Genomic DNA, 15170 nt, shown 5'->3' on the forward strand with positions numbered 1-15170 from the left:
AAGTGTCCTGCTCAACTATATCCTTCTCTGTGACCTTACCGGGCTCTGTGGTACTCTGTCCGACCAGCCGTTGGATTAACCTTCTGTGTGACCTTCTGCGGAGAGGGCGCAGAAAGCAAAGTTGTTCTATCAAATTAGGGACAGCGTAGGTAGATATACGTACAAACTCGCCGTACGGTACTGCGAATTTGGCTGCGAATTTGCGGTGGAAATTCACCAATCAGAAGCAGGCGAAACGCAGTGATTACACGTAGAAAAACTGGCCAATGAGCGCTCATACGGTCTGACAACCTTCCTCTGAGTCGTGGCAAGCACCAGGCAAACCCGTTGCTGATCATGTTCTTTCCAGTCGGCAAATCCGTTCGTGGGCTTTGTGGAGTTGAGCTATCATCTCCCACTGATCAATTCCTCCACTAGATAAGTTACCAGCGTACGGAGTCGAGCTTCAAAAGTCGCTGAGTTGACTCCCCTTGTGTAACAATCGCATAGCGCTGCTAGTGAGCCTTCACTAACTAGTATCGTCTTAGTCTGAGCTAGTTGGCGGCCGAAGCTCTAGGGGCTGGATACGCCATCTTTAAGCTTCAAGGTGACTGTTTAGGGTTCGCTCTGTCGTTAAGCTTCTTTAGAGGTAGCCCATTCAACTTTAGTCTCTCAAGCTCGCCAACAACTCAAGCTAGTGTCAGGATGGCTAGTCTTTAGCCTAGAATTTAGCGGTGGTCAACTACTTTGGGAGCATGACTCGGTACTCTATGAGGCACCCCGTGAGGTTATGCGCCTCCGCGAAGGACTTTTTTCACCTTTTGCAAACTTATGGTCATCTGAAATGACTGATTTCATGATGCTCGACGTAACCTCTCTTGGTCTCCATCCTGGCTGCCTCTGATCGCCTCGCCTCCGCCTTCTCTTTGACTCTCTCTTTCCGTTCGGCGTACTTTTCCATGATCCATGAGAAGCACTCTCCAAGCGGCCTCAAACCTTCCGTCAGATCCTCCACTGTCCACCAACCATAGAGCAATCCTAGAGCCCAGATGAGGAGCATGATACCAGCGGTGGTGCCAAAGATGACGGCCCAGTATTTGACCTGTCCGTGTGGGGACTCGAAGATCTTGGTGCCAGAGAAGAATGTCTAGGAAGAAGTTAGGGACTCGAAAAAAGTCTAGCAAAGACTGGTTATGGAGGTGATGAGCACTTACGCCCAGAATGGCGGATGGCAAGAAGGAGGCGGTCAGGAATGTCAGCGTTGTCGTGATTCTGCTCTTGTGAGCGCTCTGATCGGCGATCGATTTGCTTTGGAGCGCGGTGAGCCGAGCGTACTATGGTTGATTTTAGTAAAAATGCGGAGATTCATGCCGCAAGCCGGCCGTCGAATGCTTGTTGGGCGACCGGATAGGAAAACGTACCAGGCTTGAAGTACTCTCTGCCTTTCCGCGCAGCGCCCTGAGCTGCTTCAGCACTGCTTCAGCCTCCCTTTTCTTGATGTCAAAGCTTCGCGCAATAGTCTCTTGAGAACGAGTCATCGCCCTTGGCTTGGGGTCTCCTTCGAAGCGCAGAAAGTTTACTTTGAGCAGTTCGATTGTTTCGATGAGAGCCTCGACAGCGAGCATTGAGTCATCCAGCTTCTCCCAAATATTCTGTCGAGCTTGACTCTGGTCCACTAGTAGAAGTTTTCGAATCAACCTCTCGCGGCTGGAGCAATTGGAATGCTCAAAGGGTGTTGTCATGGCGGGATTGACCTTCTCAACTGGTCAGTAAGCATGGGAGTTTCGAAGGTGCATTCCAAACCTGACGCCATATCTCTTCTGCCATCCACCCTAGACGAGGTCGCCAGTTACCCATATAGCAGTGCTGGATCATTAGATGCAGCTCAAATGGCGACGGATTAGATTTGCTCCCAATATTCCGGGCTTGGTAGTCGAGGATATGCTTTCGTAGATGCTCAGATCCACTTCTGCTACCAATGACGATCCAGATCTCCTGCTTCCTTGCCTTCACGAAAGAGTACCTGTGATAGATAACCGTACGTCGGACGGGCCAGTACGTGTCTGGACTCACACCGATATTTTCGTCCTTCTTTTCCTGGTCAACATGAGAGAAAGCATAAGCGCATTCTAAGACCAGTTGTCAGCATCTTGGCTTTACGGAATGCTAGTCTCGGCACAGTGGATGATATCGTACCAAAGCCGTGCTTCCTAGACCGGAACTCGCGATATACACAAGGAGGTGGATAGAGCTCTCGCTCTCAACTCTCTTCACCCCGATCGAAAAGAAGGATGAAGTCCTTCAGAAGAGCAAATATCTGAAGGGAGGAAAGCACCGCCTCAGCTAGATCTCGAGTCAGGTTCAAGGCATTCACCGATGTTGTTCTGTCGATGAAACTTGGCAGAGTTAACTTTCAAGGCTTCTCGGGCAGTGGCATCCTCGCTTGGCCAACATACAGAACATAACTGCTCCTCACCGCCCTCTTTGGACGCTCATAATCGGACCATCTATCCCGCAAAAAGTCCCGAAGCTGGGACTCATCACGTATCTTCTGGGACGAAAAATTGCTATTTTCGCTTTTGCATTTGAAGCGAACAGCATGTTGGTGCGCGACGTCGTCCGCCGGTGATCTCGCGCAGCTATCCACAGTCGCAAGCGCCGGTCCGGACAAAAATCGATGTGCATCGATGAGACACCGATTCGATCTATCCTCCGATAGGAACGCTTTCTCCTTTAGGAAGAGACAATCTGTTGCCAAGCCTGGATTGCTAGTCACGGCCCGCGCCGTAAGAAGAGAAGCTTGCATTCTCCTTTCTCGTGTGAAGAATTCGACATGTTCTCAAGGAGAAGTCTTAGTAGGACATTGAAGAGTCCGATCCTCACATTTGTGCTTCTGAGACGTATGAGCCTTGAACCGATGTTTATTGAGGAAGGCGACCATTGGGAGAGAGTTTGCTAGATCCTATTCTTCAACACACCAACGACCTGTGAAGCAGATTCCCTGTGCAAGGCTGAAGGAGCGTCATTTTTCTATCAGAAATCCACCACTTCTTCGATCTGTAGATCGTTGCATCTGCTGAGCGAGGCCACCACTGAAGTTGTTAGAAGTAGTAGCAAACAGCGTACGGAAGTGCCAATTCACTTGATTGAGTTACACCTATCAAGAGGAGCATTTGCTCATACTAATAGCTATAGAAGCGCATTACTGTAATAGCTCAGAAACAGCATTTGGCGTTCAATTCGTATAGCAATGGTCACTGCCATAAATAACAGGGCGTAACAGTTACAAGAGCGTTTCGTGCGTTTTGCATGCGGGGACCCTTGTACCATCATGCTAATACGTAACAGATACGTATCATATACGCAGGGATTCTGACAATCAGGGCTCAATGCAACCAAGTCTCGGGACTACCTAATGTCAGCCAATGACTACATAACCATTTCAATTTATCCTCTCAAAGGGATGAATTACAACCAAGTTGCCCAACTCCCAGCTCCATCTCCCTCCTCAACAGTGACCCAAGTCATCGGAGACAGATACCTAGACTTTGACCTCCTCAAACAGTATCTCGGACAGACATTCGGACCCGAGAACTTCAGTCTGCATGTGCGTCAAACTTCCCTACCATGCCCACTTTTTTATCGCCCAACCTTATTCTGATACTTCGATTAAACCAGATCAAGCTGGGAAAATGGATCATTGTCGCTCCGAGGAAGCTTACAGATGTACGTCGTCTCTTCTATGCCTGCGTTGTGGGATGATTGTTTGCTGAGTATCTCTGGAAGGACGAACTTGATCGGCTTACCCAATGAGGAAAGAGGCTCGTTGAGATGGAGCAGTTTAAGATGGTCAATGATGCAGGAGATGCAAGATTGGTTACTATTGGTTTGATGGACACGATGTCAATGATGGAAGATGGGTAGCTCAACTCATGCTAACTGGCAGGGATGTATGTACAGTTGAAGATTGTTCTGATACATGCCAGTGCTAAGTTTCGTGTTCTGCACTATCTATCACTCTCAAGTAAAACAACGAGGGTCCAGATCTTCGTTCGTTGCTCCCACTGCGATAACCACGAGTTGTGTTACATTTCTCGTGAAGTGCGCAAGTCATTCCTATTTGGGCGGCCATGGCGACGACTTGATGCTCTGAAGTTCATACTTTAGACTGGGCTAACATTCAGCCAGAAGGTCACAATGGCTCATACTCCAGTTGAGATCTGATCCTTCACAGAAGCTCGCTCGTGTATAGTCTCAGTACCGACCATGCCACCGTAGGAGTGCGTTACAACGACAACTTCCTGGCCTACCTGCTCCACGAGCATTTCCAGCTCACCATGGATGTCCTTCGCGTCCTAGAAGATCTTCATTATCAGCGGGTTTGCGCTGGAGGTTGAGTGACACGGCACACGGTCGGGTAGCCAGCATGTCCGAACAGCAGCATGATGGGCTGGAAGTGGTTCGGGCTATACCAGGCTCCATGCATGAAGAGGGTTGTCGGATCTGCCTTAGTCATGGAGTGCTACCAATGCAGACTTCTGGTTCTGCTCTGGAGAGCGAGCTCCTTCAAGGAAATGATACAGACAGCGTGAAGTTTGAAGAAAGTTCTATACACATTCTTTGCCATGAATAGCACAGGCAGAAGCTCTGGGCGATTACTCTTCAATCCTATCTAGCTGCTGATGCTGGATAAGCACGGGAAGGACTCCTGCCGCTTTTCTGTAGACGACCAATAAGACATGGCTGGCAACATGGTGTCATGCAGATGACTCTGCAGCTTACAATGCGGTCCGCATATCATCGAAGGGCATTCCGTTATGATTTGCTCAAATGGCTAAGATTGATGTGAACGGGAGAAGATACGGAAGGACAATCAGCTGAAAACAACCGGATCCGGTCTCATTTTCGGATGCCCTGATCAACCTGTCGAAATGCCAACCAAATTCCTCATTTGTCCAAGCCTCTCCCTCTGATAATACGTGCAAGAGACTCCTTGACTGCCTTCTCACTGTATGATTCCCATACCTCGTACAGAGACACGATCTGCTGGGTTGCATTGATGATTTGCTCCAGGTCGATGGAAGACTCTGCTAGAAAGCGGATAATTCTTTGCATCTTTTCTGATGGTACTGGCTTGGTATTGGACTTCATTTTACTATCAGTGGCTGCATTCACGATGGGGCCAATGCTAGCGGAGCTGTTCACCACGCCGTTGATAACAGCGGACATGCCTTGTCTACCACCAAGACCTTGAAATGACGCAGATGATGTGTTGTTGATGATCGGGTTAGGTGTACTGGGAATTTGGAATGTAGGTAATCCACTAACCCCAGCCGTGACTTTGTTGGTTGGTTGGAATGCAACAGCCAGGAAGATAGCCATGATGGCAATCGTGTGAGGAGCACAAGTCAGAGGTAGATCGGTGAGATAGCTGTCATTGATAATGCTCCATGCCATGCCAACTTCATCGTTGCTCAATTCCAGTCCACCTTCCTTTTCAGGGCCTTTCAGCTCGATCAGCGTCCGATATGGGTGCCAGATAATGAGCTGAGAGCGCATCTCTGATATGAGCGAGAATTCCATTTCGCCAATGCGCGAGACATCGCCTAGGAGGAACTCGGGCCAGAACTGACGAGCCTCACCGAGAACGGCGCGAATGTGATGAGGACTTTCTTCAGTTTTCGAGGCTAGATAGAAGGCTGTGGTGAGCAAAAGGTAGGGATTGATGGTTTGAAGAGGGTGGGTAAGAAGATAGCGGTGTATGTAGACCAGGGTTGTGGCCAGACATTGTTGTCGAGATTGACGGCGAGAAAGACGGAGAAGTTGATCCTTGAGGAAGATGAGAATATGCCTAGGGTCTGAGGTTGGATATTGATTGATGACAGCCGCGTGCTGGGCGGCCAAAGCTGATCGAATGGACACGAGTTGTGAGGGAGTAAAATGCCAGAACTGGCGTTGGGTTGAGGTCCAGTAATTGGCTGCCATAGCCAGATATCGTTAGTAGCAGACCAGACAAACCGAAATGATACGGCACATCATCAGGGGGATCATAAATTCTAGAGTTGAAGCACTGCTATGTGTACAGAGTCAGTAATGTTATCCAAGGCCTGTAGATTATGTAGCAGATCAGCTTAGAACTTCTTCATCGACCATCTCGAAGGGCTGTGATGGAGAAGGGACGTTCAAGGCAAGAGAACTGGATGCGAAAGGCTTGCTGTTCTTCTGATAGTACAATAGGTCCACTGTTGAAACTTGGGAAAATTTTGGAGCAAGGTTGGCAATGATAAATAAGTTAGTTGATAGACCTTGAAATGCTTACATGATACATAGATCGGCGGTGCCGAACCCCACGTCCATGCATTGGCAGAAGCAGCAGCTTGAGCAGAAGAAGCCCACTGAGATCGCTTGTCCAGAACGTCAGCCAAACGGTAATGCTGGGACAAATCAGAACACATTTCCCATGTTAAATCTTCGCTGTCTGCCTCTCCATCGTCCACTTCTCAATTGCGCGCCGGGGATTGGCTCGGTCAAGCGCATATCCACACAGACCATGAGCCCCCACAGATAGAAGGCCGAGGCACGACTGGAAGATGGACGAGGAGACAGATAAAGAGCGGGACGAACGGCTTGAAAAGCTATGGAATACATTAGATTCCGGCGGTGATGGACAGATCGACATCAAGGGCCTCAAGAAGGGATTGAAGAAGATGGACCATCGTATGAAGCTTGATGGACACCAGAAAGGCGAAGCTGAACCATTCTACAGCTCTCAAGAATGCCGATGCGCTCCTGCACGATGTTCTGAAAGCGGTTGATACAAGTGGAGATGGTCACATACAGTATAACGGTGCGCCGCTCTGTCACACTGTGTACCGGACCCCTCAAGCTCATTCTCCCTTCCAGAGTTCAAGGTGTTTGTGGAGCATACGGAAAAGGAGCTTCGGCAGCTATTCGAGAGCATCGACCGCGATCACAACGGCGAACTCGACAAGGAGGAGCTGAAGTCGGCGTTCAGAAGAGCTGGTCTCGCGATCTCCAGCGCCAAGCTCGACCAGTTCTTCAACGAAGTGGATGTCAACCACGACGGCGTGATAAGCTTTGACGAATGGAGGTAAGCTTAAAGATCGTGAGGATCACAGGCCGCACGGTGTTTGACAGGACATGCTACAGAAACTTCCTGCTATTCATCCCCGCCGGCACTCCAAATCTTCGCGCGGTGCTCTCCTACTATACGTCCACTGCCACTGTCAATCCTGAGGGAGATGTCCATATCAACGACAGTCTACAAGGCCTTGGTAATTACATCCACTTCCAGAACACTCACTTCTACGACACTTTGCTCAATACCTATCTTTGCTCTTCCAATACCCTGCTCGCAATGGCGTTTGTTACTGTTCTTGCTTCCTCTCCAGATTTGGGGGAGGGCCTTGATATGGAAGAAGAAGCTGAGATTGGCGTTCCGCGTGGCATTTATCGTTTTGGTAAAATATTCTCCTCCCTAGACATCCATCCAATGCACCATTTCTGACCGTGTGGCCAGCAGCAGGCTCGCATCTCAACCTTCCCAGCATATAGACTGCTTGAAGAGGCCTGTCCCAGCGTATAGCAAAGTACTAACGGTTTTTCTCCGAAACAGGTTATTTCGTCGCTGGTGGCGTTGCGGGCATGGTATCACGGACAGCAACGGCACCCCTAGATCGTCTAAAGGTGTATTTGATTGCGCAAACCGGCACGAAGGCGGCTGCTGCTGAGGCAGCCAAGGAAGGAGCACCAATACAGGCTATAAAACACCTTGGCCAACCATTAATCGACGCGACGAAAGAATTATGGAAGGCTGGAGGGATCCGAAGTCTGTTTGCCGGCAATGGGCTGAATGTCGTCAAAGTCATGCCAGAATCTGCCATCAAGTTTGGTGCATACGAAGCTTCGAAACGAGCTCTCGCCAGGCTTGAAGGCCATCAAGATCCGAAGCATCTTCATCCTGCATCCCAATTCCTGGCTGGTGGCGTTGGGGGCGTGGTGTCTCAATGCGTGGTCTATCCTCTAGACACCTTGAAATTGTATGTCTCTCGGTTTGACAAATTATTTTATAACGCCTCATCCCTACTCACACCATACCTTCTGCACAAATCTTCCTCTCCTATGCTGTCCTTCCCAATACTTCTCTCCATTATCTGACCGCAGCACAGCCGCATGCAATGCGAAACCGTCTCCGGCGGCCTCCACGGCAACGCCCTCATCCGCTCCACCGCCGCCAAAATGCTCTCGTCCCCCTCCGGCATGCTCTCCTACTACCGCGGCCTCGGCATGGGCCTGGCAGGCATGTTCCCCTATTCGGCCATTGACCTCTTCATCTTCGAGAACTTCAAGCGGCTCCTCCTCGCGCGCAAAGCCCGCATCCACCGCTGCCACGAATCCGACGTGCCCATCGGCAACTTCGCGACCGGTGCTATCGGCGCCTTGAGCGGCGCGGTCAGCGCAACTGTGGTCTACCCGCTCAATCTGTTGAGGACGAGGTTGCAGGCTCAGGGCACGGTGTTGCATCCGCCTACATACTCGGGGATTGTGGATGTGACGCGGAAGACGCTGAAGGGAGAAGGGGTGTTGGGGCTGTTCAGAGGGGTCACCCCCAATCTCTTGAAGGTCGCGCCCGCGGTCAGTATCAGTTACGTCGTCTATGAGAACGCGAAGGCGTTCATGGGGTTGCAGTGAGGTGGCAGCAGGACGAGATGAAATGAGATAAGATGGAATGTCAGCAACCCAGAAGAACTCGGAAGACGACTTGGGCGGGCTCTGCTTCACCCGGCTTCTGAATCATTTCTCACCTGTGGCTGAGAATTGGATGATACGAACGACGCAACGCGGCGTAGAAGACGGAAAGGCGGTCCCCCCGATGTCTGGAGGGAGATGCCCACTTTCAGTATTAGAGTACAACTGAGTCTTATGATACACATATACATAAATCGCCAGCACACGCCATGCATGGATATTCCCTTTCCTCTCCTTTCCTTTCCTTTCTTGTCTCTTCCCTTCTCTTCTCTTCTCTTCTCTTCTGCACCGCTCCCAAGTTCGCAAAACCAAGTCGTCATCGAAACATACCAGCACCATGGCAGTAATCTCCACCTCTAGCCAGAGCGAAAGCTCCTTTGTCTTCGGCTTCGTGTTTCTGCACCTCGACCCAATCCCACCGACGAACCTACCCTCCAAACCCAACCATCTTTTAGAGAGGAGGGCCGAGGGCATCTACTGACCAGAATATGGAGTACTCGCTGCTGTGCGTGGGGCAGTAGTAAGATTAGTACTCCGTAGTAGTAGTAATAGTCGATATCCCGACTTCCGCTGTTTGTAACTACAGTGGAGCGGGTTGCTTCTTCTGCTTCTTTTTCTTCTTCTTCTTCTTCTTCTTCTTCCTCTCCTCCGTATCACCTGCTCCTCCGTAATAGATAGAAAGAATAGAAAGAAGGAGCTTGTCTTTCTTTCTTTTCTTACAACCTCAAGCAGTGTATAGTTAGCCCGCGGCTGTTCGTATCATGTCATGGGCTCTAACAGAATCCCCATCGCCCTGCTCGGCTGGCTGTCTACGGGTACAAGAGGTGAAGCGCCCGAGGCGCATCGAACCATAATGAGGCCCCACTGTTGATGGACATGGACATAGACATTCAGAGCGCACCACGCCCGAGGGTGATGGATGAGCCTGCCTGTCCCACCTTACGAACATCAATCATTCGCGAATTGCTCAGATCGTGGCATGAGGCCGATCGAGCAATGGACATATTACAATTTTGTTCTGTAGGGAGCTGAGCTACAAGTACATACCTACCAGCAGCAAAGGAGCTGGCCTGGAGTAGACCGGAATCGTGAGAAAAGTATGCCGTACGAGTAGCCGACTTGGGCTGTAAGAGCAGTGACTTGGCCATAACCAAAGCGCTTCCGGAGAGCGGTAACACATCTCTAGGAGCTTCATGACCCTGAGTCGTGAGGACTGAGCTGCGGATGTTGTTGCATTACACCTTGGTAGGTGAAGCAGATGCACCCATGAGACGATAGTGGCGGCGGTTATTGCTAGAATCCACGAGGCGAAATGCTCGGAAAGGGCGAGCCGAAATCGAAACATCTCCTGCTGAAAAAAGGACGCGGCTGACGAACGAACAGCAAGCTCGTATCCTGCTTCCAATACCTTTCTTACCCTCGAAAGAGAAGTAGGGAGGAGATGGACTCGAAAAGCCGAAGACGAAGACGTAGGTACCCACCAACAAACCGTTGAGCTTGTGTTGAAAGACAAGCGAGAAGTCGAATAGATGAAGGTCGCAAAATTGTGAAACACAAGTACCCACCAACGAACTGTGGTATTCGTGCTGAGAGCACAGTCGGTGCAGTACCTGGGATTTAATACCTTCTTTTGATTCTTGGGTCTTCATAGCCATCGCCATCGTGGTATCGTTTTCTGGATCCGAAGTCGTCGTCTCGCCTGCCGCTGCCATACCTGTCCCGGTCGCCTCGCTCTCGCTCTCGGTCCCTGTCACGGTCGCGGTCACCACCATAGCCACGGTCCCGAGCGACAACTGGTTCTCGGTTGCTTCCAGTTATACCTCCTCGTGGATCACGGCTGTCATATCTGGTACCTTGGGCCGAACCGCCTCCGCGGTATCCATCACGATCACCATAACCGTTACGGCCACGATCGCTGTTATCAGCTGCGCCAGCCCCATTTGTATAACCGCCATAACCGCCACGGCCGCCACCACCACCACCACCTGGACCACTGGGCGCATTGAGCGGAGGAGCACCATTGGCATACCCACCTCGGCTTCCGAATCCACCAGCACCTTGATATCCAATACCACCTCTGCTACCAAAGCCTCGATCGCTGAACCCTCCACCTCGGTCAGCGAACCCACCACCTCTATCGCCGCGGAAGCCACCTCGGAATCCTCCTCCTCCTCCACCTCCTCGGCCGGCGAACCCTCCTCGGAAGCCACCAGCCTGGAAGCCAGGACCGGGCGGACCGCCAAATCCACCTGGTCGAACGGCTTGTTGTCTTGTGTATCCGCGTCCTCCAAGACCACCACCAAAGCGACGAGGTTTCCAGCCTTTGACGGTACGGCCGCGTTCGACATCAACCAGGACTGGGCGGTCTTTAATGCGAACTCGATCGGTTTCCTTGTAGGCAGCTGTGAAAGTTGAAACGTAGAGCCCCGCGTCAGTCAAGCAATATACCTAACGAGTATAGTAGAGGTAAGAAGGGGATGGCAGTACCCTTCATATCCTTTTCTCGTTCGTAGACAATAAACGCGTAGCCTCTGTGTTGCTTCTTCGGGTTCTTCTGATTCTCGTCCTTGACGATGCGGATCTGTTGATATCAAATTAGCAAGGCAATTTCCAAAGACCTTCGGATAGATCGATCTGACCCTCTCAATGGGACCGAATCGCCCAAACTCCCGCTCCAGATCTGACTCCTTAGCCTCGTAGCTCAACCTGCCCACAAACAGTGTCTTGAAAGCATCTCCTCGTATCTGCGGATCCTCTTCGGGCTTGTAGCCCTCGAAACCTTCTTTCTTCATTTCTTCTAGTCTCTCCATCTTCTCGCGTTTGAGCCTGTCCTTTCTCTGCAGCCATGACTCGGTCGGATGGTACTCGTCCGTCGCGGCATAGGTGGCGAGAGCGGGTAGAAAGTCAGCGATACCGCCGATTTTAGATCCACCGGAGGCCCTGTCTTCGGGCGCAGGGTCTTGAGGAGGAATGTAGCGAAGAGGTGGTCGGGGTTGGAAGAGCTGCAGGAGCTGGTGAGGAAGTTTGTCCGTCATGACGGAAGCAGAAGCAGATGTGGCCTGACGTAGGTTGTGACCACATTCACGAAGTCATGGAGAAGATATGCCGCGAATATTGAATGCTGATTTGCGATTTGGTTGAGGAATCGTGGTTGGTGCTGGGTAGAGAGTTGCTTACAGTACGGAGTATGTACGTAGTTGTAAGTTACATAGGAGAATGGAGACAGATTTCTGCAAGGAATCGCGTTGTTGCAGCGCCTAAAGCTCGGACCAACTGCCCCCAGAAACTCCGAGCTTCAACCTTTGCTGTACTGTAACTTAGGTACTGCGTCTTCAGAGCTGCTCTTCTACCAGTCACATAATACGCAAGCTGCAAGCCACGATGCCTCTTCAAGGCATCAGGACCGTGGCAACTAACCAGGTATGCATACACTGTCACGATAGCGACGGCGATGGCATTCCTAGCCATCACCAGCTAATTATCTTCGTAGAACGGCGTGGGCGCATTCATCCTCCAGTGCAAACGCCTCGACCTTCACTACTGCGACTGGTACGGGAGCTCTCGAGGAATGAAGTACAACAGTCCCCACCATCCATTCTTCCCTCCCCTCTAACGGCTTCGATCCAGCTCCTTTTTGACCTCTGAACTCCTCCCACGCCTCTCCCGAACACATCCCCAAGTGAGCTTCCACATCTCCCCCCGTCCGAACAAACACCCTGTCCTGCGCGCCCACTACATCAACGGCAGGGAGAAGGCCGTCTGCGTCCGAAATTTAGAGAAGGAGCAGATCATGCAGAAATGTGAATTGCTGGTCCAGAGTCAGGGTGGTAAGAATAGAAAGATTCGGGGCCGGAACGTGCTGAGTGAGAATGAGAGCGTGAGAGGGATCTGGAGTCCGTTCCATGGTGGGATTAAGGATGTGTGACGGGAATAGTGCACGGGGTTGAGGACGTTGAGAAGGAGTTGTCTGAGAAAGCCAGGCTCATGGTGTGCTAATGTCAAGAAGTATCACATTTACATTGGAAGGCGTTTGCAGGTGGAGAGATATCACATCATGTACATAGGGATGGTGTTTTGATGGTGTTTTGCATACAACCGTCCCCATCGCATATCGAGCGCATTGTGCATCGAGGATTGAGGATGGTTCTATGGAGAAAAACGTGAGTTGTGGCAATGGGAACGATCTGCGGGTCATTGGCCATTACTGCATGCTCATCTCTCATGGCACAAACCTTCCAATCGTGACCAGCTCTGTCCGTTAACGTCTTCAGCAGCTGAGGCTATCAGCTATGCAAGCCATCCATCATATTCCATGTCGGATGGAGGTCTATGGTAACACTCATGGATTGATGCGAGCGCCAGAAAAATATCATAATTCAGCCATCAGTGTCTTCAAAGCTGGGCTCACAGATAGACCTGAAACAGAGCGGTCTTCGAAGTGACAGGCTTCTTACAGTCTTGCACCACGCACAACTTGAAAGGCTCCGGTTTGCCCTGGGCCTGGGGTGCCGTCTTCTTGCTCTTGCCCACATGACGATTCATAGCGCATTCACCACAGTAGACCTATCCGCCATTAGCGTGAACGCTGTCAGACATGGGTGTCTGATATACTTACATGTCCGCATTGCTTGACGATCCAGATTTGCTGCTTCAGGTCACCATCACCGGTTCCCAGCTCATCGCCACAGTGCGGACACACCACGATGTCATCCTCTTCAACTTTCCGAGTGAATCCGGGGGCGGAGGTACGTGGGGCTTTGTACGGAGATGATGGGCGTGGTGGTGGTGGTGACGTATGAGCAGCACCAATAAGTTCGAAACCCTGAGCCTCGTAGTTCAGGCGAGGTCGCTGGAACGCGTCCAGAGCAGAAATTCTAGGCAACTGAAGTTGGGGCTGGGGCTGCTGCCAGCTGTTTCCACTGTTGTACTGAGGAACTTGGGTATAGACGCCATTAGAATAGGTGTAACGATTCGATAGGCCTTCCTGCGGCACGTTGCGCTCACCAGCAAGGCGCGTCCCTGCATGTACAATCCAACTCGCTAGCCCATAAGGCAAACCACGAAATGCCGGCGCTGGTGGTAATGGAGGTGCTTCTGCAGCCTCCTGTTCCTCTTCAGTCACGTATGGAGTCGGTCTCCTTTCGGCAACGCTTCTTCTCGGCGGCGGCGGTGGCTCAGGACGTACAGATCTCTCCCCCAAAATCTCAAACCCAGGACTGCTAGGAGGCTCTTGGAAGAGTGCTAGAAATTCATTGTCGCTCACCATCAATGGCCCGTTTGGCCCCCTGCCGCATCCCCAAATTCTAACGTCTCCAGGTCTATGATCGGGGCTCTAAGCGCCGGTATAGCTGCCCCTGGTCCAGCATCCTGCCTTCCCCGCCCAGATGGATCAGGACGTCTCCTGGTCAGGCGTTGTAACCTGGGTACATTCCTCTCAGCTGAAGTTCTTCGCAAGATCGGTTGTGTCTGGAGACTGTCGGAATCGTCTGTGAGATCTATCACATCAGGTGTTGGTGTCGACGTCTGTGCTGCTTGCTGATTTCCGCTGGTGGACATGACTGGTCTGCGGTAGTCAAAGCCATCACCAATAAATCTTCGGGGAGGCATGGGAGAAGGCCGTGACATGCTCGAAAGGTTGGAAGGTGAGGGAGTTATGCTGAACCTCAAGCGGGGTGGTGAGGATGACGGACTTGTGGTACGGCTTTCAGAATGAAGAAAATCGTGGTAAGATCTCTGGAGATCGGCATCAGTCACCAGTCACGTAACAATTAGTGGCCAAGCGACTGGTAGTGGTGGCTGTTCCTCTGAAGGTGCGGGAGGCGAAGGTACTTACTTTCCTCCTGGACGGCTCTTCCAACAATGTCCCGGAAGAATGAGAGTGGAAGGTAGGCATTGTGACTTGTCATGTAGAACCGATCATTGATCATTCGTCAACCTTCTCTTTCTGACTGCTTACAAAGCCCGGGAAAGATTTGTTGGGTGGAAGGCTGAGGAGCAATCTGATTGTAAGTACCTGTGAAGGGTTGGGTGTTGACGCTACAAGTCCAAGACTCGGACATGGTGCGGACAGAGATGGATGGATGGGGATGGTCAAGCGGTGGCGGCGGCGGCTCCAGCTGGCACAACATCTAGCCTCTCCCTCTCCCTCGGCATCAAATCATCAAATCATCAAATCATCAAATCGACCCACCTTGCATTCAGCTACACTCCTCTTTCTAGTCAGACAGTACACTCCTACAGCGCTACTGGTTTGTTGACATTCTCAGGAAATGATCTCAGCATGCAAATTGGAGCAGATACAAATCTTTGATATCTCTTGCTCAATGTGTTTAAGTGCTCATGTGCATTCACAGCAAGGGAGATTGGGAGACCATAGAGACCATAGAGACAGTGGAACGCTTGTGCCCAGGTCTAAATGAACT

General features: G+C 51.1%; 7 protein-coding genes across 7 annotated transcripts; 2 read left to right on the forward strand and 5 right to left on the reverse strand.

The window, feature by feature from the left end:
- Positions 1-814: 814 nt before the first annotated feature.
- EPUS_06090 (uncharacterized protein) lies at positions 815-2785 on the reverse strand (the record flags this gene model as incomplete). The annotated part of the gene is made up of 6 exons (XM_007803814.1): positions 815-1126; positions 1194-1313; positions 1401-1733; positions 1783-2108; positions 2254-2375; positions 2436-2785. The coding sequence occupies 6 exons, from the start codon at positions 2783-2785 to the stop codon at positions 815-817; spliced, it is 1563 nt and encodes a 520-aa protein (XP_007802005.1).
- Positions 2786-4181: 1396 nt separating this feature from the next.
- EPUS_06091 (uncharacterized protein) lies at positions 4182-4495 on the reverse strand (the record flags this gene model as incomplete). The annotated part of the gene is made up of 2 exons (XM_007803815.1): positions 4182-4334; positions 4391-4495. The coding sequence occupies 2 exons, from the start codon at positions 4493-4495 to the stop codon at positions 4182-4184; spliced, it is 258 nt and encodes an 85-aa protein (XP_007802006.1).
- Positions 4496-4926: 431 nt separating this feature from the next.
- On the reverse strand, positions 4927-5964 carry EPUS_06092 (uncharacterized protein; the record flags this gene model as incomplete). Its single annotated transcript, XM_007803816.1, has 1 exon — positions 4927-5964. One exon carries the CDS (start codon positions 5962-5964, stop codon positions 4927-4929), a length of 1038 nt encoding a protein of 345 aa, XP_007802007.1.
- Positions 5965-6569: 605 nt separating this feature from the next.
- On the forward strand, positions 6570-8691 carry EPUS_06093 (uncharacterized protein; the record flags this gene model as incomplete). Its single annotated transcript, XM_007803817.1, has 6 exons — positions 6570-6696; positions 6746-6826; positions 6883-7090; positions 7150-7460; positions 7616-8039; positions 8169-8691. The coding sequence occupies 6 exons, from the start codon at positions 6570-6572 to the stop codon at positions 8689-8691; spliced, it is 1674 nt and encodes a 557-aa protein (XP_007802008.1).
- A 1674-nt stretch (positions 8692-10365) lies between these two features.
- On the reverse strand, positions 10366-11783 carry EPUS_06094 (uncharacterized protein; the record flags this gene model as incomplete). Its single annotated transcript, XM_007803818.1, has 3 exons — positions 10366-11150; positions 11197-11329; positions 11388-11783. The coding sequence occupies 3 exons, from the start codon at positions 11781-11783 to the stop codon at positions 10366-10368; spliced, it is 1314 nt and encodes a 437-aa protein (XP_007802009.1).
- Positions 11784-12129: 346 nt separating this feature from the next.
- On the forward strand, positions 12130-12673 carry EPUS_06095 (uncharacterized protein; the record flags this gene model as incomplete). Its single annotated transcript, XM_007803819.1, has 3 exons — positions 12130-12168; positions 12239-12297; positions 12376-12673. The coding sequence occupies 3 exons, from the start codon at positions 12130-12132 to the stop codon at positions 12671-12673; spliced, it is 396 nt and encodes a 131-aa protein (XP_007802010.1).
- Positions 12674-13152: 479 nt separating this feature from the next.
- On the reverse strand, positions 13153-14641 carry EPUS_06096 (uncharacterized protein; the record flags this gene model as incomplete). Its single annotated transcript, XM_007803820.1, has 4 exons — positions 13153-13311; positions 13364-14080; positions 14176-14481; positions 14582-14641. 4 exons carry the CDS (start codon positions 14639-14641, stop codon positions 13153-13155), a joined length of 1242 nt encoding a protein of 413 aa, XP_007802011.1.
- Between the last annotated feature and the right edge of the window lie 529 nt (positions 14642-15170).

This window comes from Endocarpon pusillum (assembly GCF_000464535.1).
Source record: "Endocarpon pusillum Z07020 unplaced genomic scaffold scaffold2738, whole genome shotgun sequence".
Taxonomy (NCBI): Eukaryota; Fungi; Ascomycota; class Eurotiomycetes; order Verrucariales; family Verrucariaceae; genus Endocarpon; species Endocarpon pusillum.